This window comes from Mustelus asterias, unplaced genomic scaffold (assembly GCF_964213995.1).
Source record: "Mustelus asterias unplaced genomic scaffold, sMusAst1.hap1.1 HAP1_SCAFFOLD_298, whole genome shotgun sequence".
Classification (NCBI taxonomy): Eukaryota; Metazoa; Chordata; class Chondrichthyes; order Carcharhiniformes; family Triakidae; genus Mustelus; species Mustelus asterias.
The window spans coordinates 291,707-308,834 of NW_027590262.1; the positions used below are offsets into that span (position 1 = coordinate 291,707).

The following is a 17,128-nucleotide window of genomic DNA, read 5'->3' on the forward strand; positions in this document are numbered from 1 at the left end:
CATAGATCTCTGAAGGTTGCCACTCAAGTGGATAGAGCCGTGAAGAAGGCCTATAGTTTGTTGGCGTTAATTAACAGGGGGTTTGAGTTTAAGAGCCGTGGGGTTATGCTGCAACTGTACAGGACCTTGGTGAGACCACATTTGGAATATTGTGTGCAGTTCTGGTCACCTCACTACAAGAAGGATGTGGAGACACTGGAAAGAGTGCAAAGGAGATTTACCAGGATGCTGCCTGGTTTGGAGGGTAGGTCTTATGAGGAAAGGTTGAGGGAACTTGGCCTTTTCTCTTTGGAGCGGAGGAGGTTGAGAGGAGACTTGATAGAGGTTTATAAGATGATGAAGGGATAGATAGAGTGAACGTTCAAAGACTATTTCCTCGGGTGAATGGAGTGGTAACTAGGGGGCATAACTATAGGGTTCATGGTGGGAGATATAGGACGGATGTCCGAGGTAGGTTTTTTACTCAGAGAGTGGTTGGGGTGTGGAATGGACTGCCTGCAGTGATAGTGGAGTCAGAAACTTTAGGAACATTTAAGAAGCTATTGGATAGGCACATGGAGTACTTCGGGATGATAGGGAGGAAATAGCTTGATCTGGGTTTCAGACAAAGCTCGGCACAACAACGTGGGCCGAAGGGCCTGTTCTGTGCTGTACTGTTCTATGTTCTATGTTCTAACTGAAGCATGGTACTTTCATCATGGTACTTAGCTCTCGCACGTCATAGCTAGTGTCAGGTCTAGTTTGAGTGGCTCGCCAGTATAACTGCCCAGTCAAACTTTCACAGTTTCTTCCTTGGTAGCTGGATCCTCTTTTTGTGAGGATCTAACTCACGTTATAGGGATATTAACATTTTCAAGATAAGACTGTTGTTTCACTGTCACTTCTAGACATAGAATCATAGAATCCCCACTTTGCAGAAAGAGGCCACTCAGCCCATCAAGCCTGCATTGACAACAATCCCACCCTGGCCCTATTCTCCGTAATCCCACACATTTATCCTGATAATTTCCCTGACACTAAGGGACAATTTAGCATGGCCAGTCCACCTAACCTGCACATCTTTGGACTGTGGGAGGAAACCGGAGCACCCGGAGGAAACCCACGCAGACATGGGGAGGACATGCAAACTCCACACAGTCACCCAAGGCCAGAATTGAACCCGGGTCTCTGGTGCTGTGAGGCAGCAGTGCTGTGTCACCGTGCTGCCCCATACTTGCTTTGTATCTAAATCTATGTAATAAAGACCCCTGGAGCCTGACTTCCGACCTTGAATTCCTTCTTTATCTCTTCGATTACACCTTGCTCAAATTCAGCAGAACCTCCCCACAGGAAATCATCAACATGCATGAAGTTTATCGTTATGGTACCAGTAGAACATTGCGGAGTCTGCCTTTAACTGAACGTAGCCTGTTTTCAATAGGATAGATCTCACAGAAAAATACCATACTGTTGACACCTCATTCAATCCGTAAGCACATTTGTTCAACTTCCATAGCTTTCCTTCTACATCACAAGCTTCTTTGGGCAGTTTCAAAAAAAACTTCTCTTTGAAATTTCTCCCCTTGTAAAAATGCAGTCTTTATGTCAATAGATTTATATTCCCAGGAATGTGAAGTCAAAATAGCCAAAGAAATATTCAAACTTACTTTCCCTGCAGTAGGCAAGTCCACCCTGATCTCCTAATCCCCAAACCACTCTTCAAATCCTCAGGCTACTAATCTTGCTTTGGCCTGTACATAGCGTCTGGGAGCACCTTTTCTGTACAGATCCGCCGGTGAGATAGAGCAGGCTGTTCTCTATCAGGTACTTTAGTATATACTCTAAATTCCTTCCAACTTTCTAAATCTTTCTGTTTGACATCTTTAATAGCTTGTTTTTCAGTTTATTAGCAGCCACTAAAATCTCTCAGTCATGAGGACTTCTACTTGTATTAAGAGTTGCAGTTTGCTGTCTGGGCCTCATTCTTGTTAAACTATGGCTCCTACTTAGATTCCTGACTCTTTCTGGGCTGCTACTATATGATCCTTCTCCTGTATAAGCAGAACTTTGTCTGAAAGTTGGTGATTTTTTTTCTAGGGTCCCAGCCACATTCTGCTTCAGTGTCAGCACTGCGACTACACTTTCTGGGTTTCCACATCTTCACATCGTTTTGCCAATCTAGAGATCTTGTCTCTTGTCCTTCCTCCTGTACAATCAGCCAATTTTTATATTTACCAGTGACTTTTCCTGCTTTCCCTATTATAGTGGCATCCCTCCACACGCTGGTCCCTCTGGCGTGTATGTTACCTTCGTGCCCACTTTATATAGTTGCCCTTTTGAACAAATAGGATTATCCCGTGCCTCAGTTTTACTTTGTTCAGAGTCTTATGTCTCCTGTCATCTACTTCTCGTAATTACTGAGTGCGTGTGTATTTGAAGTGCATGGTGCTTCCACATTTTCTATGTGCTGTTCAGGGCCTGTGAATGTATCATCAGTACCAATCAACTGTGAAGAATGTACCTGAACAATTTGATTCTTGTGTCGTATAATTACTACTTTTCCATTACTCCCTATTACCTTGCCAGGCCCTTTCCACTCTTTTTGGTCTTCTCTTTTACAATATACCATATCTCCTTACTGAAATTGTATCCTTGATGGTCTTATGCGTGCCATAGGGCTTGCTGAATTTTTACCAAAACCTCAGCTTTGATGAAAGATATTCTGCCTGCATGCAAGGCATTTAGATGAGCAGAAACAGTAGAACTAATGCTAGTCCCTTCTAGATCAAGGGGAGCATCTGATGGCACAGAAGGCAACTTTGGATTCTTCTATACACCAACCCGTATGGACTAACCCCGCCCCCCCCCCCAAACCATTTGCAAAAAGTTCTTTGCTTGCACTGCCCATGTCAAGGCCGGTTGCAATTTGCAGTCTGATTGATCAGCCAATATTTTATACAACATGTTGTCTATCACCACAGGGTTTCTTTCACAAAGATCTTTACTAAACGAGCTCTCAGCTGCAGTGCGCATGACTGCAATGTTTAGATTTTTGCACATATCTCGAAACTCCTCATTAGCAAATTCCCCATCGTTATCTGTCATGAACTTTGCTGGAGTTCTAATCCTGTTCCTGTCCTTTTGGATCTTATCAACAATGGACCTTTTGTCTTTACTATGTATCGCAGAGGATAGGCTAAATCCGGTTGCCATATCTATGAAGTGTACAATATGAATACCCTTATCCTTGTCCCAAACTTTCAAGTCCATTACCATTGCACTGTTAAACTCCTTGGAGAGTGGCAAGCTCACAACAGGATGCAGTGGTCTCTTGCCATATTTAATGCAGATTTCACATTGAGCAGTGATTTGTTTAATCAGGTCATCGCATCCTTTATCAAACATTCCTGCACCTTGAAGTAGAATCTCCAGTTTCTGTGGCGCTGGATGTGCAAACTGTCTGCATAATTTCCAAATTATCTTCTTTTTGTCCACCAAATTCCTATTCTGAGTGGTTAACAAAACTTCATGAATTTTTTGACAATAAATCTCTGGCTTCCTTAGTGGTAAGCAGTAATAGTCTGATCGAGTAAAATACAGTTCCACATATTTTCCAAACACCATAGCTCGATCGTTTTTCATGCCTAGTGCCATCTGAGCCTTCTTCATTGTAGGTCGACAAGAATATTAGTATCTCACGAGAGACCACATGAGTAGTGATAAACAGGTTAATCCCTGCGATCTTACAAGGGAAAACCACCCGTTTGGAGGATGTTAATGTATTGTCATCTCTGAACCTGAGGCAAGTAGAGCTTTCATACTCCCTGACCTTCTGCCAGTCTGTCTCATCAAGAGACGCAGTAAGAAGTCTCACAACACCAGGTTAAAGACCAACAGGTTTATTTGGTAGCAAAAGCCACTAGCTTTCGGAGCGCTATTCCTTCATCAGGTAAGTGGGAGTTCTGTTCACAAACAGGGTATATAAAGACACAAACTCAATTTACAAAATAATAGTTGGAATGCGAGTCTTGACAGGTAATCAAGTCTTAAAGGTACAGACGATGTGAATGGAGAGAGGGTTAAGCACAGGTTAAAGAGATGTGTATTGTCTCCAGACAGGACAGTTAGTGAGATTTTGCAAGGCCAGGCAAGTCATGGGGGTTACAGATAGTGTGACATGAACTCAAGATCCCGGTTGAGGCTGTCCTCATGTGTGCGGAACTTGGCTATCAGTCTCTGCTCAACGACTCTGTGTTGTCGTGTGTCGTGAAGGCCGCCTTGGAGAACGCTTACCCGAAGGTCAGAGGCCGAATGCCCGTGACCGCTGAAGTGTTCCCCAACAGGAAGAGAACAGTCTTGCCTGGTGATTGTCGAGGGGTGTTCATTCATCCGTTGTCGTAGCGTCTGCATGGTTTCCCCAATGTACCATGCCTCGGGACATCCATGCCTGCAGCGTATCAGGTAGACAACGTTGGCCGAGTTGCAAGAGTAGGTACCGTGTACCTGGTGGATGGTGTTCTCACATGAGGTGATGGCATCCGTGTCGATGATCCGGCACGTCTTGCAGAGGTTGCTGTGGCAGGGTTGTGTGGTGTCGTGGTCACTGTTCTCCTGAAGGGTGGGTAGTTTGCTGTGGACAATGGTCTGTTTGAGGTTGTGCGGTTGTTTGAAGGCAAGAAGTCGGGGTATGGGGATGGCCTTGGCGAGATGTTCGTCTTCATCAATGACATGTTGAAGGCTCAGGAGAAGATGTCATAGCTTCTCCGCTCTGGGGAAGTACTGGACGACGAAGGGTACTCTGTCCGCCGTGTCCCGTGTTGGTCTTCTGAGGAGGTCGGTGCGGTTTTTCACTGTGGCGCGTCGGAACTGTCAATCAATGAGTCGAGCACCATATCCTGTTCTTATGAGGGCACCTTACAGCGTCTGGAGGTGTCTGTTGTGATCCTTCTCATCTGAGCAGATCTTGGGTATACGGAGGGCTTGTCAGTAGGGGATGGCTTCTTTAACGTGTTTAGGGTGGAAGCTGGAGAAGTGGAGCATCGTGAGGTTATCCGTGGGTTTGCGGTACAGTGAAGTGCTGAGGTGACCGTCCTTGATGGAGATGCGTGTGTCCAAGAATGCAACTGGTTCCGGAGAGTAGTCCATGGTGAGTCTGATGGTGGGATGGAACTTGTTGATGTCATCATATAGTTGTTTCAGTGATTGTTCAGCATGAGTCCAAAGGAAGAAAATGTCATCGATCTATCTAGTGTATCGCATCGGCTGAAGGTCCTGTGAGGTGAAGAGGTCTTGTTCGAACCTGTGCATGAAGATGTTGGCATATTGAGGTGCGAATTTGGTCCCCATGGCTGTTCCATGTGTCTGGATGAAGAACTGGTTGTTGAAGGTGAAGACGTTGTGGTCCAGGATGAAGCGGATGAGTTGTAAAATTGCATCTGGAGATTGGCAGTTGTTGGCGTTGAGTACTGAGGCAGTTGCAGCCATGCCATCGTCGTGAGGGATGCTAGTGTAGAGTGCCGAGACATCCATTGTGACGAGGAGTGCTCCTGGTTCAACTGCTCCCAGCCTTCAGGAGAACAGTGACCACGACACCACACAACCCTGCCACAGCAACCTCTGCAAGATGTGCCGGATCATCGACACGGATGCCATCATCTCACGTGAGAACACCATGCAGCAGGTACACGGTATATACTCTTGCAACTCGGCCAACGTTGTCTCCCTGATACGCTGCAGGAAAGGATGTTCCAAGGCATGGTACATTGGGGAGACCATGCAGACGCTACGACAACAGATGAATGAACACCACTCGACAATCACCAGGCAAGATCCTGTTAGGGAACACTTCAGCGGTCACGGGCATTCGGCCTCTGACCTTCGGGTAAGCGTTCTCCAAGACGGCCTTCACGACACACGACAACGCAGAGCAGAAACTGATAGCCAAGTTCCGCACACATGAGGACGGCTTCAACCGGGATCTTGGGTTCATGTCACACTATCTGTAACCCCTATGACTTGCCTGGGCTTGCAAAACCTCACTAACTGTCCCGGCTGGAGACAATACACATCTCTTTAACCTGTGCTTAACCCTCTCTCTATTCACATCGTCTATACCTTTAAGACTTGATTACCTGTAAAGACTCGCATTCCAACCATTATTTTGTAAATTGAGTTTGTGTCTTTATATGCCCTGTTTGTGAACACAACTCCCATTTACCTGACGAAGGAGCAGCGCTCCGAAAGCTAGTGGCTTTTGCCACCAAATAAACCTGTTGGACTTTAACCTGGTGTTGTGAGACTTCTTACTGCGTTTGCCCCAGTCCAACGCCGGCATCGCCACATCATCAAAAGGCCCCAGATCGCAGTCAACCCGGTCCAAACCACACACTGTAGAAGTGCAACCACTGTCCAAATATGCACATTTAAAGGACTCAAGCATCAATATGTTCATCACTGGATTCAAACTCTCAGTCACCAGTACAATTTCATCACGGCAGTCACTAACATCATTTTCAGTCTCAGTTGAATCCGTCTCATGGGTTACTTCAAAAACACGGTTCCTCCGCTGTATGCATCACTTATTGAGAATCACACTGGAAATATTGATTAACTACACCCCATACATTTTTTGGGTTTAAACACTGACAGTCACTGTCTCAGGCACGCTTTTTGTCCCAACTTTCAAACTAGCTAGGGTTACGACCATTCTCAAACCTCCTGTCACTAACCCCATCTCTGTTTTTGAATTTTCACCGAATGACCTTGAAATTGAGCCACTATTGAATCCCCTATCCTTTGTTTCAAGGTATTTTTGTGTGCATTGGCCAAGAGAGTGGCTGGGAACAAACGTTTGCCCAGAAATCTTTGAAGGGCTGCAGCTATCTGATCCAGGAGAGATTCCTTCCCCCGGAGTTGAACCCGGTTTGAACCAAAAGGCTATCAAGATGGGAAATGCCGACACAGGCCTGTAACTGAAAGGCCAATATGGAATGAGAAATATCAAGTGCGAACTTCCAAAGTCTCTTACAACATTTATCAAAATCCATGATATGTTCTCCCATGAACTGATGGCCTGATTTCCGAAACCTATCAAAGATTGCTCAGGGTTCATACACTTCCAATAACTCATCCTTTTTGTAAAACGTATCCAAACATTGGAACAAAAGGTCCAGTCCTTCGCTTTCTTCCCGATCGTCCACTCTGAAAATACCTTGCACCTCATCTTACTTTGGAATGGTAATGATAAAGTTAATGCGACACCTTGCTTCTTTCAGGGTATGGAAGTAACTCCGGTCCTCATTGTAAATTCACCCTTCCATTGCTGATATGAGTCAGAAGAATATTGATGGACAGTCAAAACTTGCAATTTTGCACCGTCCTTCCACCATTCCAGAACTGAAATTGTTAGCAGCAGTACACCTGTTTTCCCTCAGAGCACTGAGACAATAGCAGTCACTCACCAAGCTTACATCTCATCCTCTGCTTTCATTGTTACTCACAATTAATAGATGCAATAGAAGAATCAATCCAGACTGATATTTCAGGACTGGCCTTTTTATTGTAAGACACTTCCTCAGTGCGACTAACTTACAAGAAGCTCTCACACCAAACTGTTCCAGCTGTGTCTCTTTATAGGACAATCAATATCGCATGTTTAACTAGCAATTCCCTGAACAAGGGAATTGCCATAAATGTTATTAACAGTACATTGACAGTCAGTCTTTCAATTCAAATACAATCCTCACTCCACTCCATCCCAATACAATCCTCACTCCACTCCATTCCAATACAATCCTCACTCCACTCCATTCCAATACAATCCTCACTCCACTCCATTCAAATACAATCCTCACTCCACTCCATTCCAATACAATCCTCACTCCACTCCATTCAAATACAATCCTCACTCCACTCCATTCAAATACAATCCTCACTCCACTCCATTCAAATACAATCCTCACTCCACTCCATTCAAATACAATCCTCACTCCACTCCATTCCAATACAATCCTCACTCCACTCCATTCAAATACAATCCTCACTCCACTCCATTCCAATACAATCCTCACTCCACTCCATTCCAATACAACCCTCACTCCACTCCATTCCAATACAATCCTCACTCCACTCCATTCTAATACAATCCTCACTCCACTCCATTCCAATACAATCCTCACTCCACTCCATTCCAATACAATCCTCACTCCACTCCATTCAAATACAATCCTCACTCCACTCCATTCAAATACAATCCTCACTCCACTCCATTCCAATACAATCCTCACTCCACTCCATTCAAATACAATCCTCACTCCACTCCATTCCAATACAATCCTCACTCCACTCCATTCCAATACAATCCTCATTCCACTCCATTCCAATACAATCCTCACTCCACTCCATTCAAATACAACCCTCACTCCACTCCATTCCAATACAATCCTCACTCCACTCCATTCAAATACAATCCTCACTCCACTCCATTCCAATACAATCCTCACTCCACTCCATTCAAATACAATCCTCACTCCACTCCATTCAAATACAATCCTCACTCCACTCCATTCCAATCCAATCCTCACTCCACTCCATTCAAATACAATCCTCACTCCACTCCATTCTAATACAATCCTCACTCCACTCCATTCCAATACAATCCTCACTCCACTCCATTCAAATACAATCCTCACTCCACTCCATTCCAATACAATCCTCACTCCACTCCATTACATTACAACCCTCACTCCACTCCATTCCAATACAATCCTCACTCCACTCCATTCAAATACAATCCTCACTCCATTCAAATACAATCCTCACTCCACTCAAATACAATCCTCATTCCACTCCATTCAAATACAATCCTCATTCCACTCAAATACAATCCTCATTCCACTCAAATACAATCCTCACTCCACTCAAATACAATCCTCACTCCACTCCATTTAAATACAATCTTCACTCCATTCCATTCAAATACAACCCTCATTCCACTCCATTCAAATATTGTAACTGCACTTCATTCAAATACCATGTTCACTCCACGCAATGTTGTCACTATTGTAATGTTAATAATGTAGCAGCCAATTTGCACATAGCAAGCTCCTGGAAACAGCAACACTGTCCTCAAAGGCTATGATAATGGCAGCTTGGCCCCACCAGCGGAGGAGTGTGTGGGGAACTCATCATTGCCGACTCTGAGAGAGCCACTGCTAGTTGATGATCCGGTGAGCAATGGTTGACATAAAGCATTATTTCTGCCCCTCACTTACCAGGACGTTCCTCATTGGTGAGCTACCATCCAATCAGATTGGCTCCATTTAGACTAACCCCAGATACAAAGACCATGATACACAACTTGTTGAAGAACAATTAAAATACTCACTCGCTTATTAAATGTTGCGTAGAAAGCAATATAAGGTTGGAATTCCTCTGCCGCCTCTTCAAAGGCTTTGTAATCTAAGGAATGGAAAGAAAATAACTAAACAGAGTTCATATAGAATCCTAGTTAAACCACACTTGGGGCACTGTGCATAGTTCTGGTCTCCAAATCCCTCAGTTCGACCATACTTAGAACACTGTGCACAGTTCTGATCTCCGTATCTCTCTGTTAGACCACATTTGGAGCACTGTGCACAGTTCTGGTCTCTATATCCCTTGGGTAGACCACAACTGGAGCACTTTGCATAGTTCTGGTCTCCGTGTCCCTTGGTTGGTCCAAACTTGGAGCACTGCGCACATTTCTGGTCTCCATAGCCTTCAGTTAGAACACATGTGGAGCAGTGTGAGACAGGGAGCGGGATTGAAGGGGAGAAGGATTGAAGGGGAGGGGAATAAAGGGGAGGAAAATGGGGGAGAGGGTGATTGGAGGAGTGATGGGTTGAAGGGGAAGGGAGCTAGAGTAGAGGGGGTGTGGAAGGTTGGAGGATTAGAAGGGAGGGGCATTGGATGGCAAGGAGTTGGGAGGGGTGTGATTTGGAAGTGAGGACTGGAGGGGAGGTTATTGCAGGGTGGATGTAGGGGAGAGAAATTGGCGAGGAGGAGGAAGGAGGGAGGTCATTGGAAGAGAGGTTTTTGGAGGGGAGGGTATTGGAGGGATGGAGGGCTGTTGGAGGGAGATTGGAAGGGAGGGGATTAGAGAGGACAGGGATTAGAGGTGAGGGGATTGGAGGGGACAGGGTTTGGAGGGGTGGGGTTTGGAAGTGAGGAGTATCAGAGATGAGGTTATCGCGATGCTTTCTGAAAGAGGCCCTTACGTTCGGAGTCTTCGTTCTTGAAATAACCGACCAGTTTGGGGTCATCTTCATTGTCCTCGAAGGACTCAATCTCGCCTTCATCGTCTATCAGCTCCACAGGTTCTTCCAGTAGCTGTGGAGAAATAACACAGAGGGATAAAACTAGGTGCAGAAAAGAGAGAATTACAGCGAGTAAACATTGTGGAGAAAGGCCATTCAGCCCACCTAGTCCATGCTGGTGTTTCTGTACCACATGGCCCTCCTCCCAACCTGTCTTCTTCTCCCGCCATCACTGTATCCTTCTATTCTTTTCTCCCTCATCTGTTTCTCCAGGTTCCTCCTCAAATCCACTGACACTTTTCACCTCAAGTGTGTGAGCAAGTTCCACATTCTCGTCACTCCCTAGGGAAAAATATTTCTTCTGATTTCACAACTGGATTTATCAGTGACTGTCTTATATTGATGATCCTCATTTCTCTTCCCTCCCCACAGTGAAAATATTGGCTTGATCAAGTGATATACGGAGACCAGAACTGTGCACGGTGCTCCTAGTGTGGTCCGATTGAGGGATATGGAGACCAGAACTGTGCACAGTGCTCCAAGTGCAGTCTAACAGAGAGAAATGGAGACCAGAACTGTGCCCAGTGCTCCAAGTGTGGTCTAACTGAGGGATATGGAGACCAGAACTGTGCACAGTGCTCCAAGTGTGGTCTAACTGAGGGATATGGAGACCAGAACTGTGCACAGTGGTCCAAGTGTGGTCTAACCGAGGGATATGGAGACCAGAACTGTGCACAGTGGTCCAAGTGTGGTCTAACTGAGGGATATGGAGACCAGAACTGTGCACAGTGGTCCAAGTGCAGTCTAACAGAGGGAAATGGAGACCAGAATTGTGCACAGTGCTCCAAGCGTGGTCTAACTAAGGGATATGGGGAGTAGATTTTTAATTATTCTATCATGAGATATGGGCATCATTCAGAAGGTGAACATTTATTGCCCAACTCTATTGTTGAAGGCGGTAAATGGGGTGTCAATCAAGAGGGTTGTTTTGTGTTGGATGGTAACGAGCTTCTTGAGTGTTGTTGGAGCTGCACTTATCCAGGCAATTGGAGAGAATTCCATTCAACTCCTGACTTGTGTTTTGTAGATGGTGGACAGGCTTTGGGGAGTCAGGAGGTGAGTTAGTCATTGCAGGATTCCAGCTTCTGACCTGCTACCTTGGTTCCCCCTTTATCGCCCCCTCCACCCCTCCTTCAATGTCATGAGAAAGGACCTTGACTTACATCTAAGAGGAACTCCACGATAGTGTCTGCAGCCATCTCTCCATCATACTCAATCACATCATCTTCTTTGAAAACATAGATACTGCCTTCCTCAGACAAACCTGGTACATGACAAGGGACAAAGAAAGACCATGACTTCAATGAATAGCCCTCCTGATACCCTAATTCAATCATCAAGGAGTATAGCCATCACCCTGCTGCTCTGGATGGGTCAGGATGGAGCAGGGAGTGAGAGCACGCCACTCCTCACTTGCCCAACACTTGCCTTCCCTCTTACGCTTGCCTCCCCCTCCTCTCCTCCACCCCTCCCTTACCTCCCCTCCTATTCTCTCCTCTCCCCTTGCCTCCCTCTCCCCCTCTCGCCTTCCCCTCCCACTGCCTTCCTCTCTCCCTTTTGCCACCCGTCTATCTCCCTTCCTTTCTCGCCCTGCCCCTCCAATTCTTCCTCTCCTCTCCTTCTCCCTCTCTCTCCCCTTCCATCCATCTTCCCCCTCCCTCCCTCTTCCCCTCCCTCTCTCTCCTCTCACTTTCTACCCCCTCCTTCTTCCTCTCTTCCTTTCCCTCTTGTCCCTCCTCCATCTCCCCCACCCTCCCTCTCCCCCTACCTTCCTCTTACCCTTCCTCCCTCTCACTCCTTCCCCTCTCGCCCACTCCTCTTTCTCCCCATTGCTCTCCCTCCCTCTCTCCCTCCCTCTCCCTCCCTCTTCCCATCCCTCTCTCCCTTCCTCCCTTGCCCTCTTCCATCTCCCCCACCCTCCCTCTCCCCCTCCCTCCCTCCTTCCCCTCTCACTTGCTACCCCCTCCCCGAGCCTCCCTTCCTCTCTCCCTCCTGTCTCGCCTCCTGCTCTCCCCTCCTCCCTCTCCCTCCCTCCCTCTTCCTCCCTCTCCAGTCAGCAGTCTCCATCATTGAAGAGAAAATCAGTGTGTTTGACTCACCCAGCTTCTTAGCAACGGCCTCGTCATCCTCAGCATCCACTAGGCCGAAGCCAATGTTCTCATCCTCCAGGACCTGGGCTGCTAACTGGTGGGAGCAGCACGATGGCGAGAGGGTGGGGGGCAGAGAGGAAAGAAATGGAAATGTTTATCACCAACTGCAAATCTCCAAATCCCTCCATCTGCCCTTGAAACCAACACAGACCCAAAATACACCAACATGGACTCAACTCACACCCAACAGGGACAGAACATGGACAACAATATGGACAGAACACAAATTCACCACGGACCTCACATGGGGATAACATGGACTCACCACAGACCCAACACAAGCACATCGCAAACACAACACAGAAAAACACACCAAACATGGACTCAAAGACAGACACAACATGGATTTGACACAATGCAACATGGACCAACAGACAGAAGATAGACACAACACAGATACAACATGGGCCCAACATATACATGATAGAATATGACATGAACAAACAGAGGCACAACATGGACTGAGCACAGGCATAACACAAACTCAAAATGGATCCAACATGGCCCAACACAGAGTAAACACAGACACAACACAGAATTAGGACACAACAGGGATTGAACATGGACAAAGCATGGACTCAACACAGCCCCAGAGGACTGTGTGACTTTCAAACTTATAGAGTCATAGATTTTTACAGAAAGAGGCCCTTTGGCCCAACGTGTCCGTGCCGACCATCAAATACCTATCTATTCTACTCCCACTTTTCACCACTTGGCCTTGTGTGCTATGACGTTTCAAGTGCTCATCTAAATATTGTGAGGGTTCCCGCCTCTACCACCCTTTCAGGCTGCAAGTTCCAGATTCCCACCACCTTCTGGGTGAAAAAGTGTTTCCTCAACTCCCCTCTAAATCTCCAGCACCTTACCTTAAATCTATGCCCCCTGGTTATTAACCCCTCTACTAAGGGGAAAGGTTTCTTCCTATCTATGTCCCTCATTATTTTGTACATCTCAACAAGGTTCCCCTCAGAATTCTCTGCCTCAGGAGATGTTGGAGGTGGGTTCACTGAATATTTTTTAGGTAGGGGTAGATAGATTCCTGTTGGGTAAGGAAATCAAAGGTTATCACGTGAGGGAAGTTGGGGGGAGGGGGGGGGGTGGCGGGGTGATGATGGTGGGGGAGGGGGGTGGTGGTGGTGGTGAGGGGGGGGGATGGTGGGTAGATATGGAATGTATAACTTGAAACACACTTAGATAAGCCATGATCGTATTAAATGGCAGAGCAGGCTCGAGGGGCCGAGTGGCCTACTCCCGCTCCTATTTCACACAACATGATCAACTTTGCACCCTCCCTGTGCAGTCAAGTTGCACATCCTCTCCAACTCTCTGGATGAAGACTTTTCTCCCGAATTCCCAGTTGGATGTACCAGTGACTGTCTGACATCAATGATCTGCCTCTCTTTCGATTCTCGTCCACAAGCTGAGACGTTACCCCTGTGTCTGACCCAGCCGCAATCCGTTCCTCATCTCAAAATGACATAATTCTATCATGTCATCCATCAGCTTTCTCTTTCTGAGAGAAAGCAGCCCCAGCCTGTTCAGACATACCCTCGAGTGGCACAGGAGCATTGAGGCGTGTGCGGGCAGTAGGCCGTGTGGGGTGCAGTTGCAAGTAAATCTTTGAAGGGTGGCATGTTGGCGTTGAGAAAGTTGCTTGAGTGATGTAGAGAATCCGTGTCTTGATTGATGGAGAGGGCACAAGGGCCAAGAAAGTTACGCTGAGGAATTATGAATGATTTGGACGAGGGAACTAAATGTATTACCTCCAAATTTGCAGATGATACAAAGTTGGGTGGGAGAGTAAGCCATGAGGAGGATGCAGAGATGCTTCAGTGTGATTTGGACAGGCTGAGTGAGTGGGCAGATGCAGTATAATGTGGGTAAATGAGGTTTTCCATTTCGGTGGCAAAAAGAGGAAGAATAGAAAAAATAGGAAGGCAGATTATTATTTGAATTTGTCTAATCTGAGAAAGGACGATATTCAGTGAGACCTTGGAGTCCTCGTGCATCAGCCACTGAAAGTAAGGACGCAGATACAGCAGGCAGTAAAGAATACAAATGGTATGTTGGTCTTCATAGCAAGAGGATTTGAGTCGAGGAATAGGGATGTTTTAATGCAATTGTCCGGTTGGTGAGGCCACACCTGGAGTATTGTGTGCAGTTTTGGTGCCCTTACCTGAGGAAGGATGTCCTTGCTATAGAGGGAGTGCAATGAAGGTTTACCAGGCTGATTCCTGGGATGGCAGGTCTGTCATACGAGGAGAGACTAAGTCGATTAGGATTATACTCACTGGAGTTTAGAAGATTGAGAGGAGATCTCATAGAAACTTATAAAATTCTAACAGGATTAGACAGGGTAGATTCAGAAAGAATGTTCCCAATGGTGGGTAGGTCCATAACTAGGGCTCATAGTTTGAGAATAAGGGGCAAACCTTTAGAAACATAGAAGAACTACAGCACAAAACAGGCCCTTCGGCCCCACAAGTTGTGCCGAACATATCCCTACCTTTTAGGCCTACCTATAACCCTCCATCCTATTAAGTCTCATGTACTCATCCAGGAGTCTCTTAAAAGACCCTATTGAGTTTGCCTCCACCACCACTGACGGCAGCCGATTCCACTCGCCCACCACCCTCTGTGTGAAAAACTTCCCCCTAACATTTCCCCTTTACCTACCCCCCAGCACCTTAAACCTGTGTCCTCTCGTAGCAGCCATTTCCACCCTGGGAAAAAGCCTCTGAGAGTCCACCCGATCTATGCCTCTCAACATCTTATATACCTCTATTAAGTCTCCTCTCATCCTACGTCTCTCCAAGGAGAAAAGACCGAGCTCCCTCAGCCTATCCTCATAAGGCATGCCACTCAATCCAGGCAACATCCTTGTAAATCTCCTCTGCACCCTTTCAATCTTTTCCACATCCTTCCTGTAATGAGGTGACCAGAACTGAGCACAGTACTCCAAGTGGGGTCTGACGAGGGTCTTGTATAGCTGCATCATTATCCCCAGACTCCTAAACTCAATCCCTCGATTGATAAAGGCCAGCACACCATACGCCTTCTTAACCACCTCCTCCACCTGCGGGGCCGATTTTAGAGTCCTATGGACCCGGACCCCAAGGTCCTTCTGATCCTCTACAGTACTAAGAGTCTTTCCCTTTATATTGTACTCCTTCATCCCATTTGACCTGCCAAAATGGACCACTACGCATTTATCTGGGTTGAAGTCCATCTGCCACTTCTCCGCCCAGTCTTGCATCCTATCTATGTCCCTCTGTATCTTCTGACATCCCTCCAGGCTATCCACAACCCCACCAACCTTCGTGTCGTCGGCAAACGTACCAACCCATCCCTCCACTTCCTCATCCAGGTCATTTATGAAAATGACAAACAGCAAGGGTCCCAGAACAGATCCCTGGGGCACACCACTGGTGACCGACCTCCATTTAGAAAAAGACCCATCTATTCCCACTCTCTGCCTCCTTTGGGCAAGCCAGTTCTGGATCCACAGGGCAGCAGCCCCTTGGATCCCATGCCCTCTCACTTTTTCTAGATGCCTTGCGTGGGGGTCCTTATCGAACGCCTTGCTAAAATCCATATAAACCACATCTACCGGCTTCCCTTCGTCAATGTGTTTAGTCGAATTTTCGAAGAACTCCACCAGGCTCGTAAGGCACGATCTGCCTTTGACAAAGCTATGCTGAGTATTCTTGAGCATACTAAACCTCTCTAAATGCTCATAAATCTTGTCCCTCAAGATCTTCTCCATCAGTTTACCAACCACTGAGGTTAGACTCACCGGTCGGTAATTTCGTGGGCTATCCCTATTCCCCTTCTTGAAAATAGGAACCACATCCGCAATCCTCCGGCACCTCCCCCGTCTCCATCGACGACGCAAAGATCATCGCCAGAGGCTCTGCAATCTCTTCCCTCGCCTCCCACAGTAACCTGGGGTACATCCCATCCGGACCCGGCGACTTATCTATCTTGATGCCATTCAAAGATTCCAGCACAACCTCTTTGTTAAAGTCCACATACTCAATCTTTTCAGTCCACCGCAAGCCCGCAGTACATCCACCCAGGTCCTTCTCCTCTGTGGAAACCGAGGCAAAATACTCAATAAGCACCTCTGATATTTCTACTGGCTCCGTACAGATTTTCCCGCCTTCACCTTTTATAGGTCCTATTCCTTCACGTCTCATCCTTTTACTTTTCACATATTTATAGAACGCCTTAGGGTTCTCCTTAATCCTACCTTAATTCTCCTTTTAGAGGAGAAATTTCTTCACTCAGGTGCTTCTATGGAATTCCCTACCACAGAAAGTAGATGAAGCCAAAACGTTTGAGAGTTCAAGAAGAAATTAGATATTGCCCTTGGGGCTAAAGCAATCAAAGGACATGGAGGGAAGGGAAGAATAAGGATATTGATTTTGATTATCAGAATGAATGGCGGAGCAGGCTTGAAGAGCTGAATGGCCTACTCCTGCCTCCATTTTCTATGTTCCTATAAAACACTGGCTCAGTCGCAGCCAGAATATTTGGTCCAAACTTTAGGCCCTGCATTTTAGAAAGTCTCTCACGGCCTCGGAGAAGGTATAGAGAGAGATTTATAAGAACATTTCTGGGGATGAGGGTTTTCAGTCGATA

At 46.5% G+C, this 17,128-nt stretch overlaps 1 protein-coding gene across 1 annotated transcript in view; it reads right to left on the bottom strand.

The window, feature by feature from the left end:
* LOC144486208 (calsequestrin-1-like) overlaps window positions 1–17,128 on the bottom strand; it is a 125,731-nt gene that overhangs the window by 105,066 nt on the left and 3,537 nt on the right. The window contains exons 2-5 of the mRNA XM_078204291.1: window positions 12,434–12,518; window positions 11,498–11,598; window positions 10,236–10,347; window positions 9,365–9,438 (exon numbers count right to left, since the gene is read on the bottom strand). Coding sequence (XP_078060417.1) covers window positions 9,365–9,438; window positions 10,236–10,347; window positions 11,498–11,598; window positions 12,434–12,518 — 372 coding nt within the window. The remainder of the gene's footprint in view (window positions 1–9,364; window positions 9,439–10,235; window positions 10,348–11,497; window positions 11,599–12,433; window positions 12,519–17,128) is intronic.